General features: G+C 38.2%; 1 protein-coding gene across 10 annotated transcripts in view; it reads left to right on the top strand.

The window, feature by feature from the left end:
- LOC105485467 (cell division cycle 14A) overlaps nucleotides 1-15,075 on the top strand; it is a 173,885-nt gene that overhangs the window by 30,795 nt on the left and 128,015 nt on the right. For 8 of the 10 annotated variants that reach the window (XM_071072340.1, XM_071072458.1, XM_011747852.2 and 5 more), the window contains one exon: nucleotides 12,130-12,222. The exons of the other annotated variants lie outside the window; for them this stretch is intronic. In XM_071072340.1, the coding sequence (XP_070928441.1) occupies nucleotides 12,130-12,222 (93 nt within the window). The remainder of the gene's footprint in view (nucleotides 1-12,129; nucleotides 12,223-15,075) is intronic. 10 annotated transcript variants of the gene reach the window in all.

Genomic DNA, 15,075 nt, shown 5'->3' with positions numbered 1-15,075 from the left:
TACACCATGGAATACTATGCAGCCATAAAAAAGGATGAGTTTGTGTCCTTTGTAGGGACATGGATGCAGCTGGAAACCATCATTCTTAGCAAACTATCACAAGAACAGAAAACCAAACACTGCATGTTCTCACTCATAGGTGGGAACTGAACAATGAGATCACTTGGACTCAGGAAGGGGAACATCACACACCGGGGCCTATCATGGGGAGGGGGGAGGGGGGAGGGATTGCATTGGGAGTTATACCTGATGTAAATGACGAGTTGATGGGTGCAGCACACCAACATGGCACAAGTATACATATGTAACAAACCTGCACGTTATGCACATGTACCCTACAACTTAAAGTATAATAATAATAAATAAATTAAAAAAAAAATCAAAAAAAAAAAAAAAAAAGAAAGACAAAATGCTATACAGCAGACTCTTAAGGGTAAATAATAAATTATAGTGCTCAGGTATTTTACTCTTTCTGCTGGGTAAAATGTTACTAGTGTTACATAGTAGAATGCCTTGGACATGTTAACTGTTCTGTGATTGTCTTTTGATTTGATTGGTTTTTAATGAACTTAGGTATAAAAAGCAGTCTGATGGAGAATTTCCTGTAGAATATGTTGTATCCTTATGAATTTGAAGTTTTGCCATTGATTTCAAAGTGAGAGGTGGACATGGAATTATACCAAAAAGAATCAATAATCATATAACATATTAGGTTGGTGCAAAAGCAGTTGTGGTTTTTACAATTACTTTTAATGTTAAAAACCACAATTACTTTTGAACCAACCCAATAAAATCTGTTTTACTCAACTTTTATAGGAATTAACTTATAAAGTAGTCTGACTTGAAAAGATACATGTAAATTCCTTTAATTAAGCCAGATCTGTTTTTCAGAAAAGAAACCCGTATTTTAGAAAGTAAAATAGAGGTTTTTGCAATCACTAAGGAAGTAAATAATATCCTTTTTAAATAAAATGAACTTTTAATGGCTGAATAAACAAGAAAAGGAAATTAATAAATAATGGAAGTCTATTTTTTTTCTTTTGAAGACCAAGGAATTTCTTTGCTGTCTTGATTAGTCATTAGTATGTAGTTGGAATGAATTGGGTGTTATAATTAATCTGGGAACTGAGTACTATCTAGGGTAGCCAAAGAGAAAGGAGTCATTATCAGGAAAGTAAAATCACTGGTGTGACTCAGTGTTCTACTCATAGCAGTTGCACGAGATTAGATGGGTTGAGTTGAGACTATTTTTTTCTACCATTTTCTACACTGGACAGTATGGTAAGTGTACGTATGTAAACTTGTTTCTATTTGCTTTCATTTATAATGCTTTGTTTCAACATTATGGAAGTTTAATAAAGTTCAAACTTTATTAAAACTCCACGTGGTTCATTTTAGTGGTAAGGTAATCTGTTGGATGTCTGGAATGACATATGTAGCTTTAGGACAATTAATGGGCACTGTATTACTTGCTGAATGATTGCGTTTTAAAAACTCAAGTGTTGATAAGTCGTGAGTTATCTCAATGAAGCGTACTAAATAGAATCTCTAATTAGGAGAAAAAGATTTACTGTACCAATCCAAAGGTGGAATTGCTTCAGTTTTGTGGAATCTTAGTTTCTTCATCCGTAAAACAGGAATTATAGAACTGTCACGGGGTGGTGGTTAGTATTGTATTAGAAAATATATGTGTCTTAGTCTGTTTTGCCTTGCTACAAAGGAATACCAGAGGCTAGGTAATTTATATATAAAGAAAAGAGTTTTATTTGGCTCACGGTTCCACAGGCTTTGTACATGAAGTATGGCACCAACATCTTCTTCTGATGAATCCTTCAGGAAGCTTTCACTCAAGGCAGAAGGTGAAGGGGAACAGTCATGTCATGTGGCGAGAGAGGGAGCAAGGGAGAGGAGAGGGAGGTGCCACACTCTTTTTAACAACCAAATCTTGGGGGAACTAAGAGTGAAAACTCACTCAATCCCCTCAGAATGGCACTGAGCTGTTCATGAGGGATCTGCTCCCATGACCCAAAGCCCCACCTCTTAACACTGGGGATCACATGAGATTTGGAGAGGACAAATATCCAAAGTGTATCAATATGTAAAAGCTTTGTACATTTTAAAGTCCTATACATAATAAAGTTACCAATGTAACATTTGTGAATTCTGATAGGGAATATAATAAAGACAATTCTTCTACAAAATTGATGAACACCCGCTTCTCAGCCTTAAAGCTGTTGTTTCTATATGGGAAAGCTGTCCAATATAATTTTAGGAATCTAAATGACCATTTAGGCAAGACTCAGAAAGGGAGGCCTGGGAAAGGTGTGTGACTTGCCCAATGCAGCAGGTAAAGTCAGTGCTAGATTTCATGGCTCTCAACTGCATTTTTCCTGTCCTTCTTTCCACCTTCGGTAGCAACCATAGCCTCTGGTTTACAGTCACCCTTTGTTCACTCTTCGCATTGCCCCAGCTACCTCACCTTGTTGTCCCACGCTAACTTTGAGGCTTCTCTGCCTCTTTCATTCCTGTAAAGGTTAGGGCCATTCTGTCTGCTTCACTTCCAGGAACCCAGACTCCAGATTCTCCCCTTTGGAAAATGCCTTTGTTACTCACCTTGCACATTCTGTCCCTCTCACACTACTGGGATTGCTAGACTTTCAGTCTCCCTGTTCTCTCAGTCCACTGGCACCCTGCTGATGTCTCTTGCCGGCAGCCCATGGTCACTTACTTCAGTAAGGTCTTGGGTACTTTGCTTTCTTGTCTTTCTGCCTTGTCAGCTCTCACCCTTGGTGTCTTCCCAGTGGATGATTTCATGCACTAATTTACTGGGAAGCAGCAGTACCCTTGCCACTCCCATCCTTGCACTTTACTCTGCCATACCAGCTGTTCCATGCATTTGCTCATGAAGACCAGTCTGACTGGGATGCCCTTACCCTCTGGCTTGATAGTTCTTCATTCTTTAATACCTTGTCCAGCCACCACCTTTTAGGAAGCATCTTCCTGTCATTTTGGACTGGATTGAGGGTGCCTCCCTTGTTTTCCCATAATTCTCTGTGCAGCTCTCTATCCTTGATGAATTGTATGACCTGTTTTCACCTGTCATTCTCGCTAGACTCTGACCTCCTAGAGGGTGGGAGGTGGGGGATATAATATATCTTTGTGTTCTCAGTGCCCAGTGCAGGGACAACAGACACACAGAGACGTCTTTTGACTTTGTCATGGTCCCCTTTATTTGCAGATCTCGCTTTCTCCTTTTGCTTCCAGAGGTTGCAGAAGAAGAGCCTGCCTCCATCCTTCCTGTGCGCTGATTTCTTAGCCCTTTGTTATCTCACTTTTGCCTTCCCTACTCTACTGAAACTGCTCTAATAGCATCTTAAATGCCGAATCTGATGGCATTTGCTGGATCCTCAAACTCCTTTACTTCTCTGAGTAATTTCACACTGTGTTAACCAGTAACAACTTCTTAGAATTCTTTTCTTGTGTGATTTCCCAATTCTTTTAGGCACATTTCATTTTTTAGTTTGGAAATTTTTATTCCTTCCAAGAAAGCTTGTATGATTTTTCTTCCTTATTCTATGCTTTATATAGATAGGTAATATTTTGCTGTACATTTTATTCCAATCCCAAATTTCTCATTTTTGAAATGAGAAGGTGTTTTTTTCCAGTTGATGATTCGAGGTGGTGATTTATCGCTATTTTTGTGTGTATGTGTCCATACGCATTCTATTCCCAATGGCCTTATTTTAATTATGTCAATTAGAATGGAAAATTATTCCATCAAATGTATGCTTAGATTAAAAATCCAAACATAAAAGGCATCATCACCAACGAAAAACCTGCTGCTTATTTAAACTGCTTTAAAAAATTGTCAGTACTAGGATTTAGGTAGTAATAGGTTACTTTTTGGTATTTCCCCTAGGATAGGGGAAGCAATCAAAAGAGGGAAGATACATTGAAGTGAGAACAACTTGTTAAACTGTGTATGCTATTTAATGTTAAATGTCATCAATGATTGATAGGCTAGAGCCGAAATTATTATTCTGGTAATTCAAGGGATCCATAAACCCTTGAAATTATATGTACAATTTTGTATGCATTTACATTTTTCTTCTGGGAGGATTCATGGCTTTTCTTCAGGTTCTCAGAGGGATCCTTGACACAGACAATGCTAAGAACACTGGGCTAACGTCTTCTGAAAAAGAAGACTTTACTAACAAAAGACAAAGTTGTGATATTTTGAAAAAACTGAATACCTTCCTCAATCTATTCTTTTTTTTTTTTTTTTTTTTTTTTTTTTTTGAGATGGGGTCTTACTGTGTCACCTGGGTTGGAGTGCAGTAGTGCGGTCATAGCTCACTGCAGCCTCAAACTCCTGGGCTTAGATGATTCTCCCACTTCAGTCAACTGACTAACTGGAACTATAGGTGTGCACTGCTGTACCCCACCCAGCTAACTTTTTTTTTTTTCTTCCCAGTTTTTGTAGAGGCAGGGACACACTACGTTGATAAGGCTGGTCTTGAACTTCTGGGCTTAAGCTATTCTCCTGCCTCAGCCTCCCAAAGTGGTGAGATTACAGGCATGAGCCACTGTGCTTGGCCATCAATACAGTTTTAATTATTGATTTCATTTTCCTCTGAGAAAAATAAAACCTCAGCTTGGAGGAAAAAAAAATCTCTGAGAAAAGGGGACATTTTCTAGGGCAGTGCTTTTTCTTTTTTTTTTAATACCTGCTGTTATGAATCAACAGGATAATTACAGTAATCTTGAGGACTGTTTTAAAAAAGGATTAAGGGAATAGTCACAGAAATGTAATTTTAAATTTACAAAACATCCCACATAGCCCTTTCAGGGTAAAAGGGGAAGGGGGTGGTCATGATGAAACCAACGATTATATTGAAGCATTGGAAGTACCTGGCAGATGGTGGGGCTTAGGGAATGTCCTTGTTGCTGAATGAATCAGTGCCATAATCCTATCCTGGAAACCAGGCACCTGCCACCATATCAGGTGGTTATATACACAAGAACTCTTTTGATATAATGACTAGACCACCCTATTATAACTACAAAAACATGTTGAGATTTCTTCATGTGGTTCTCTTCTGTTTCTGGCTCTTGGGTTTGTAGGGAAGAAAAGCAAGCTACATTCTGGAGATAGTTCATGTAGTTTAAAGAGGTTCTAGGGGCTCCAGAGCAATGTCATCTCCCATGGGAGCGAGCATAAACAGAGTTTGCAAGGCAAGAAACACTTATGCCTGTTAGGAATCCTCAGGCAGGAAGAACCCCGTTTATAGAGAATCCCACAGGCCTTCAATTATTGATTATTAACACGATCAAATCATCTTTATGAGGAACTTTTCTCTGACATTTTGACTTCTGCTTTAATCAAATGTGCTATTTCATTAATGAAATGTGTTGGGTTTGTAACAAAATGGGCCACACAGAGAGACACCTTTTTCTTTTTAAAGGAATGATTCAATCTATTTCATCTTGGCACTAAATAAAAACATAAACCGTATTTTGTTTTGTACAGCCAAAGAACATTTTCCAGAGTATTCCTTTCCTGAGAAAGTTGGAGGTAAAACTTGTAAAGGTCATGGCTGCTCACAGGAAGACCTGCTCATTTTATCGCTTTTGCAGTGAGATGACCACTGATTGCTATGGAGATGCTGATTGCTGCGGCCATTACTGGTCTAGCCTAGCCACCTGTAAGAGAATGATGCCTTGGTCATTGCCGTCTCTGTGCTGTGATCTCCTTAATGTGACCATGATCATTGACAGAACTTGCATGTTTAGGAGGTGCATGGGCTCTATTTTTATTAAACAGCATCTTATCCAGGCTGCACTAATGTCTTCCTTAGCTCAGTCAGACTGATTCATACAGCTTAATTAAACACAGCATTCTAACCAAATAACTTGAAGATTTTACTTTTCTGTGTTTCTTTAAATTGACCATTAACTCTTTTTTTTCCTTTTTGCCTTTGGCTTTGAGCCTAATTGTATCACCTTTTGTTATTGAATGGTTAAGTAGTTTGTGCTTTCCTGACTGAAGCTGAACAAGTGCATGATTTGTGTTTGTTGCCATAATCTGAGCGTAGCCTGAGCTATTTGTTATTTGTGCAGCTTGTCATTATTTTTTTCTCTCTCCAAGTTGCTGTGGCTTGTGTTTTGCAAGGTGTTATCCCACTAGAATATAACCTTTCACATAGCTTTTCTTTCCAAGATGGAAAATGTCTGGGGTCAATACCCTTATCTTAATTTGTATTGTTCTATCATAGCAGTCATTGTACTTTGGTTTATAAGTACATTTAGTATTTATGATATACACTTATGATTTACATAACAGGGGCAAAACTTTGACTCTCAGGTAAGCAATACAGAAATTTCTGTAGGTTTGATTATGTTAATTGATAGCTAGTCAATACTAAATTCCACCTTTTATCTACTATTTTTTTTGCCTTGTTAAATGAAACACTTACTGTACCTGTAATTAGTATCATTTTATTGGTCCTTGTGTGCTGTAAATGCATCCCTATACAGTTATTCTCCTCTGTAATAAGCCTTGGCCAATATTTTGCATTAAATATTCATTAGCCTTTGAGGTTAGAGAGTGGGTTTCTTCTCCCCTTGTCACTGCATTGCTCAGCCATGTGTTTGACACACAACAGCTGCTCAATTCATGCTGATGGAACCCATAGAATCTTCTTCAGCGGCAGTATGCTGGCACCCAGATTTAGCAAATTGGTCACCTGTGGCTTGCATTCTGTCCACAGACATGTTTTCTTGAGCATAAACACTGTTTAAAAAACTTTAATTCATAGTCAATATCTGCAGTTTATGAAAGCTTCCCTTTTGACTTTTTTGAAATATTGCAGTATCTGACCATTCTGCACCTAGATTCCCTCATGAGCAGCAGGTTGGAGCTCAGTGCGCTTTGGATAGGGAATGCTTTTCTTGTTTACCAGCTGCCCCACTTCAGATTCTTGGCACCTGAGAATGTCTGAATTTGGAACCTCTGGAATAATGACATTTAAGGCAGCTTAATTACGGAATCATTAAAGGGACTTGTTCCTAAAGTGTTATCACCTGGAATGCATGAATTTACAAATTGTAATAAGGTTTGCTGAGGAATCTGGGGAAATGTGTTTTTTGTAAAATGCTTTTAAAAGGCTTATTGCATGATTTAGAATTCCTTTTTAAGAGAATGTAGAGTTCTTTGGGGACAACTTGACCAGATGGACAGCGTTTTAGCTTCCATATAAAAGATTCCCATTGGTGGAACCAGGTACATGTTTAGGTAGTGCTTCTCCAAAATTTAGCCATTTCTTAGAGTAGTGGATTTCAATGTGTGATGTCTGGACCAACAGTGTCAGCATTACTGGAAAACCTGTTAGAAATGTAAATTCTCAGGCCCTACTGAATCAGAAATTCTGGAGGTGAGACCCAACATTCTGTGTTTTATTATATAAGCCCTGCAGGTGATTCTGAACCAATCTGTTAAAAGAATGAGATACAATACAATAATAATATAATACAATTTAGAGTTAGATTTAGTTATTTCTGAAAAATCTTAGTACTGTTGACCAGTTCAACCTGAGAATTATTTAAATTCTGAAGCATGAAACTTGTTATGGCCTCACAATTAAGATTTAGACAAATTATCAGGCTCAATGAGAAAGTTCTGGATTGATCCTGCTTACTACTCTTACCGTGTAAATGTTCCTCAAAGGCCCTCTCTGGCTCTGGGCTTATGTTCTCCTTGTAAAACACAGTATGCTCATCATATTTTAGCCTTGCCCAGGACCCCTAGTCTGGGAGACATTATGTGTCTGATTAAACTAGACCCCTCTGGTGCCATTTCTATTGCTTTGGGAAATGGTGAAATGTCACAAGTGAGCAATAAATGCAAGCCGTTGTTTATGGTTATTATAGAGGGCTGGCTGTGTCCACTTCAGTCTAGAAAGTTCAGAAGGGTATTTGCTTTGTAATCCCCGCACTTTGAGAGGTTGGGGTGAGCAGATCACTTGAGGTCAGGAGTTCAAGACCAGCCTGGCCAACATGGTGAAACCCCATCTCTACTAAAAATACAAAAATGAGCCAGGCGTGGTGACACCTTCCTGTGGTCCGAGCTACAGAGGAGACAGACCGGAGTAAGGAAGAGGCCACTGTCCAATTTAGAGGCATGATATTCTCCTGATATTAGGGCAGAATCTGAGAAAACATCGACTGGGCTCATACATAGAGTCCTGACCTATTGTCCCCAAACTGTGACTTTGTCTGCATGGTAAAGTTCTTCCATGAAAGATCTCAAAAGAGAAGTTAATGTTCCATAGCGGGTACTTCAGTCATCAGTGTCTCCACTGGGTGTTAGTATTGCTTCTTCTAGGGTGCTTTGATTATGTAATAGTATTTTTTAAGTGGGGGACGTGCTTAAAATTTGAGAGGGAAAAACATTAAAGAGTTTGTTTTTTTTTAAATCAGCCCACTCATACAAAACATCAGCTAAAAAATTGACAAAATATGTTGTTATCCCTCAAATTTTTATTCCAATACCAAAATGTCTCCTCTGTTGAACAACATCACTGGTATAAAACCATGGGCCAGGATGACCGTAAGAGGGAGGCCCAGTTGTGAAAAGGAAGGGACATTAGCACAAGGCCTCATTTTGAGATTAGCAAATTTTAGATTAATTAGGAAATTAATTAGGAAATTAGGACAAGGTCTAATTTTGAGATTAGCAGATTGTTCTCTGCTCTCATTCACTTTGAATTCTTTTGATTCCTCGAGTGAGAGAACTCCACTCTCAGTGATTTGGCCTTGGAGATATTGGCCAAGCTTCACTAAGCAGGAAATCATTTCTTGGTTGGAGTGCTTTTGAAACTTAACTGAGGAAACTGAATTCCAAAAATATCTAAGCAAAGTAAATGCTAGCAGCTTTAAACATTTTCCTAAAAATCAGGCAGAAAGCTCTAAAAAAAAAAAAAAAGTCAGTTATGTTTGCTTCCTGTGGGCAGTTTCTCATAGGAAATATTTTTAAATAAAGTTTCTAGGAAGATTTTGTGAGACTATTCTTTATCTGATGTAATTTATGAAAGCTTATAAAGTTTAAACATTCTTCTAAAATATTTAAAGTGTTAATTTGTATTATATTTACTTAAAGAATATTTATAGCTATACAGTGAAAAGAAAGTCTTCCTCAGAATTCTGTCCTTTAGTTTTATGGTTCATGTTCCAGGATAAGTCTCTGTATTCTATATACTTTAGAATGAGAGAGAGATAAAACAAAACCAGGCAAACACAAAAGATTCTACTCCCCTCAACCCCCTCCAAAAAACCCAAGGAAGGAATCAGCATCAGTGATGAAAGAACAGCACTATGACTTGTCCCTTTCAGCAAGTAGATTTGTAAAATAAATAGTTTCACATTATTAAACAATAGCAGTAGTTTGTCATAAAACCTAAATTCTTAGTAGAAAAGAGCATCAAAAAAGCGAATCCAGACTTGAAGATAGACTGTTGATATTTTCTTCCCCACAGGTATTTTAGGGAATTAGGAAACATAAATAGTGAGAGGCTGGGAGCCAGGAAAGCGTTGAGTCCCTATGCTCAGTCTGACTCATGTTTATTGAGAGCCTGGCCTGTGTAAGGCAGTATTTAGATATTTGCAATTCAGAGATGATGGGAGATGCTTAGGTTTGAAGAGACTTTATTTCCTTTTTGGTAAATCAAACATAACTTATTGATGGAGAACAAATAAGTGGCAAAACCAACCAACCACCCAACAGACAATGAGACAATGAAATAAAACAGAAAAAGCAAATGTTCAGGCAGTCAGTAGTCCCAAATTAAGAAAGTGAGGAATCAAGTGTCAGCACCATTGGTTGTAACCTTTACATCCCTAGGTAACTTCAACGCATCAACTCAACTGAGCTGAATTAAATGCTGTGCCTTTTTTCTCTCTTTATTTCATAGGAGTATCTGTATAAACCTGTCAAGAAATAAGGGCATTGGCAATAAGAGACTTTCTTTGAGTCAAATACTATTTTTTTTGGTTTGATTTTTGTTTGTTTGTTTTTGGGACAAATTCTTGTTCTGTTGCACAGGCTGGACGGCTGTGGTGTGATCATGGCTCACTGCAGCCTCTATCTCCTGGGCTTAAGTGATACTCCTACCCAGTGTTTTTGTAGAGATGAGGTCTTGCTATGTTGCCTGGGCTAGTCTCAAATTCCCTACCCTAAGTGTTTCTCTCACTTTGGGTGTTGGAATTACAGGCATGAGCCACCAGGCCTGTCCTCACATACTAATTTTTAAAAGTTTAATAAAAAGGGCACTACTGGCCGGGTATCGTGGCTCACGCCTGTAATCCCAGCACTTTGGGAGGCCAAGGCAGGTGGATTGCTTGAGCCCAGGAGTTCAAGACCAGCCTGGACAACATGGCAAGACCTCACCTCTACAAAAAATACAAATATTAGCTGGGCATGGTGGCATGTGCCTGTGGTCCCAACTACTCAGGAGGCCAAGGTGGGAGGATCGATTGAGGCGAGTAGGTCAAGGCTGCAGTGAGCCAAGATCATGCCACTGCACTCCAGCCTGGTTGCTAGGTGACAGAGCTAGACCTTTCTCAAAAAAAAAAAAAAGGTAAAAGATAAGAGGGTACTACTATTTTCAGATAATGTGATTCTAGGAGTTCGAGACCAGCCTGGCCAATGTGGTGAAACTCCGTCTCTACTAAAAATACAAAAAGTAGCCGGCTATGGTGGTGGGCGCCTGTAGTCCCAGCTGCATGGGAGGCTGAGGCAGGAGAATGGCTTAAACCTGGGAGGCGGAGGTTGCAGCGAGCTGAGATTATGCCACTGCACTCCAGCCTGGGTGACAAATGATTTTTGGTTATAAAAGAAATGTCTGACTTGGAGTGATGAAGATTTCTTGGCTCATTGGAGGGATACCCTTTCTGTGGTTACATGATAATGCCAGAGTGTTGCAGTTTTGTCTTAGAACAGGCTTCAGAGATGGAAGAGGTTTTTTTTTTTTTTTCCCTCGTAGACAATAGCAGGATCAAGAAAAGTACATAGTTGAGCTCTATTTACCTTTTTAAAAGAGGTTCTAAAAGCAGGGATTTTCTGTGTGTTGTAGTCAATTTATAAGATGGAAAAAGGTGCTTTTATAGTCAATGTGAATTTATAGACGAATATTGAAATGTACTTTTGTGCCTGTGTTTTTTTTTTTTGCTAGCCCATTAAAGATGGTTTATGTACCTATATTTTGAAAATCAATTGTTAAAATACATAAATTTTGAAAAGTGAAGAAATCAAGCAGATTTCATTGAGTTGCATTGTGTTCCCATTATCTTATACTTATTTGAGTTTTGATTAATAATTTGAATTCATTTTACAAGATCGTTTTGTCATTTTTTTTCATGTTTAGCATGTGTACAACATGCCATGTTGATTATTTTGAACTTAAATACTTGAGCATGCAGCATATTGCCTGGCATATAACAGGTGCTTAATAACTGTTTGAATTCATGAATTTAATGGATGGCTATTGTAATGTGTTGTATTAAGATGTTTGCTGATGTAATTTTTTAATGGTCTTTTTCCATTAACCATGTATTTTCAGATATTAAAAGGGGGTTGTTACAGAACATCCCAGAAAGAAAATATTAATATTGGTCTTTAAAAATAAGACTTTTTAGAGATCACAGTAGACTGGTTGACATTTACAAAAATTGTGTTATATGAAAACTATAGATAACATTCCTGGGAGTGGCAGTGGCATGTAGAGGGTAACAAAGGGTGAAGAGGCTTTCTGTAGAAGATTAAGAATAAATCATCAAAAATGTTTCCTTGTAATAGAGATTCCAATAATTTAATTATTTTCCACCATATTAGTTTCTTTTCTTGGAGAGAAAGATATTAATTATATTGTTGATTCTTACATTATGATTGGGCTGTACAAAGTCTGAGCTAGTAATTCTCTAACCCTCAAATGCCATAGCAATTAAAGTTGAAAGTTGTTAAATTTTATGGGTTGTGGCACATCTTGAAGGTTAAGAGATGATGTTTGCCTTCTGTATATGTTAACATTGTCTCTGTGGTTACCCTATTTTTTTTTTTAAATCTCCTCTTTCCAGTCATACAGTTTGTCAAGAAAGAAAATAGTGCACTACACCTGTTTTGACCAACGGAAAAGAGCAAATGCAGCATTTTTGATAGGTGCCTATGCAGTAAGTACCTTCTTCATGATTATTTTCTATAATCAGGCCAGTGAAATGCTAACACTGTCAGAGAAAATCCATACGAGTTTTTCAGTGGGATTGAGAGATGGTGGAGATTATTAGCAGTTTGGGAATTGACCTGTAGTGGGAAGTATGGACTAGCAGTGGTGGGGTGTTTACTCTTTGGATTTTCTTTTCTACTGGTTAATGAGAGAATCTTGGAACTGCAATATGTAGCTTGAATTCCACAGTTGTATAGGTGTTTTAATAAAAATAATACCGACCAAGGACATTTCTAGGAAAAAAAAATATGTATGTGTATATGTATGTTTAAATGAATGAAATATGGTATTATGGAAGATTTTAAAAGACTGTTGAAGTGTTCATTTTTTGGGAGAAGAGGAAATCCTGGATTGCACAGGGGAGGACTGTTATTATTTTTATCAATCCATTCATTTATACAATTGTTTGCAGTAGGCAAACAATATAAATCCTGCATATATTATAGCTTCCCTAATAACTACATAAGACTTTACCCAGACTAATTTCAGTTAGAAATTTTGTTCTCCGCAGTCACTAACATGTCAGTATGAATTCCACATGACCATGCTATGGAGTTTTAGAATGGTGATTCTGGAATTTTCTATATATGCTGTGACCGAGCAAAAGCTTAGAAAGCGGAAACCATCAGGGCTAAAACACACTTGCAGGGATATGTATGATAACCAGTTGGGAATATGCTTGTTTAAAGGCAGGGAGCAGAGAGGTGTCATTTCTCCTCATCCTTGGGGAGGGGTCGTGCTCCTCTGAAGCCATGGAAGCAACCCTGCTGAGTGACTTTTCAAGGGCCTCATTCTAAGGACCTTGGGAAGAGGGCGCCAGCTACTATACCTCAAACTCTGCCCCATCAACCCAAAAGCTCTCGGGGTGAAAAAGCCCAGCAGTATTGCTGGAAAAGCTGTCGGCTGTTGCAGGGTGCAGGCTGAGAAGAGTGGCAGGCTGTCAGCCAGGCTGCGGGCTGGGGCCTTGCTTCTAGCACTCAGGTGCCCAGCCCTGCCCACCTTTTGTCCCTTGATGTGGCTGCAGTAAAGCCTTGGGCTACCCCTTGTGGCTGCATCTTTCTTGCTCTGTAGATAGCATGGTATAGCACAAGGAATGGTGGCTAAGAGTCAGAAAAACATATTTTTCATCTTGAAGGGCTCTGTGATGATGCACTTTATCTCTCTCAGCTTTATTTTGTTTCCTTATCCACAAAATGAGAGGGTTGGATGTAATGACCCCTACATTTTCTTTCAATTCTTAGAATACTCAGATTATTTGTAGTGCCAACCAGGCTATTACTTTTATTTTAAGCGCATACATGAAAAGCTGGCAGTTAGCATGAAGGTTCAGTGAAGTTCTGGTAAGCTGAATTTTTTTTTACCTTACATTGATAATGACTACTCATTTGAAATTGATGATTGACACCGTGATTGAAATATGGAAAGAGACTGTAGTAATTTCTGGATTCAAGCCCTATAAACAAATGTGTTTTTCCTGCAGGGTTTTGTGATGCTTTGTAAGCATGTTATTTGTGAATCCTTTCTCATAAAGGATTGCCATCAGGAAGAGGTCATTTGCCACTCTTCTCATGTCTTTTTTTTTTTTTTTGTGAGGACCAAATGATTTTTATTCATATACATCTTGTTCATCTACCCAAAGTGTTCAGAACAGTGTTCAGCACATATGAAGCTTGATGTAGCAGTTATCTATGATGATGATGGTAACGATGACTCTGTATGGTCACTGTGTTTCTGAAGTCTTGTTTGGTAATCAAGAATGTGTTTAGAACTCTCTCTTTATTAGACAAGGTCATAAACCACAAGTTCCAACTTCCTGTACGTGTTGAAAGCTTTGAATAAAGATCCTTGGACACAAAACATGACCCACATGGCTCAAAATTAATTCTGTGACATAATATTATTCTAAAGTCATACTTATTTTGAAAGCCTAAAGGTTTTTTTTTTTAATGGCTGTAAAAATACCACCAAGCCAGACATTTTAATTCTGTTGAGATATACAAATAGAATTACCACAGCAGCCCACACATTCTGTGATTTCTAAACATTTAAACGTCAGTGACTTTGGGAAGTTGCTGTTGTCCTTCACAGTTCATTAAAAGTTCAGATGCCTTTTGTGAAAGCCCAACTTTTCTACCCGTGAAATTGTCTTTTCAGAAGTCTTGCCGGATGTTTTCTTTGTTTGCCTCTCCATGTTGCTGCTTAATTTGATAGATTTCATTTTCTAGCTGAGCAATAATCTGTTCAATCTCATAATTCTTACTGATCATGGATATCCAATTTGACTCCCTTTCTCTCAATTTAGATCCAGCTGTGAGTTGCATGCTCTTTCTCTGCCAGTTTAAATCTTTAATATGTTTTCTTAACTTCTGAAGTTCTTTCTATGCATGTTCAGTCATATGAACTAGATTTTCATTGTATACTTTCCAGGCATTACATCTATGCTGTGACATTAGTTTCAGATTCTTGATTCTAACTGCTTGATGCTCTAACTAGGCCATGGAATTGTTTACACATTCTTGCCATGCAGTAATGCCATTTTTTTGACCAGAGGAAGGGGCTGGAAGTTCATGTCGTTTCATACTGAGCAATTCAGTTGGTTGTCAAGCAGCCAGTCTTTCAAATTCGTTTCTCATTATGTCAATTTCAAAAGCAGAATAATTCTTGACTGTCAGGTAGCTCAGGTAGTTCATAGTAGGTTGGTATCTGCAAGTTTCCTTCTCCACCAGCACTGCAGCCGCTTCCTGCACACCAGGGGCTTCATAACCTTGATCAAAATATGGATCAAGTGGTCAATATCGAT

This window comes from Macaca nemestrina, chromosome 1, assembly GCF_043159975.1.
Source record: "Macaca nemestrina isolate mMacNem1 chromosome 1, mMacNem.hap1, whole genome shotgun sequence".
NCBI classification, from domain to species: Eukaryota; Metazoa; Chordata; class Mammalia; order Primates; family Cercopithecidae; genus Macaca; species Macaca nemestrina.
This window is presented reverse-complemented; position numbering and strand designations above follow the sequence as displayed.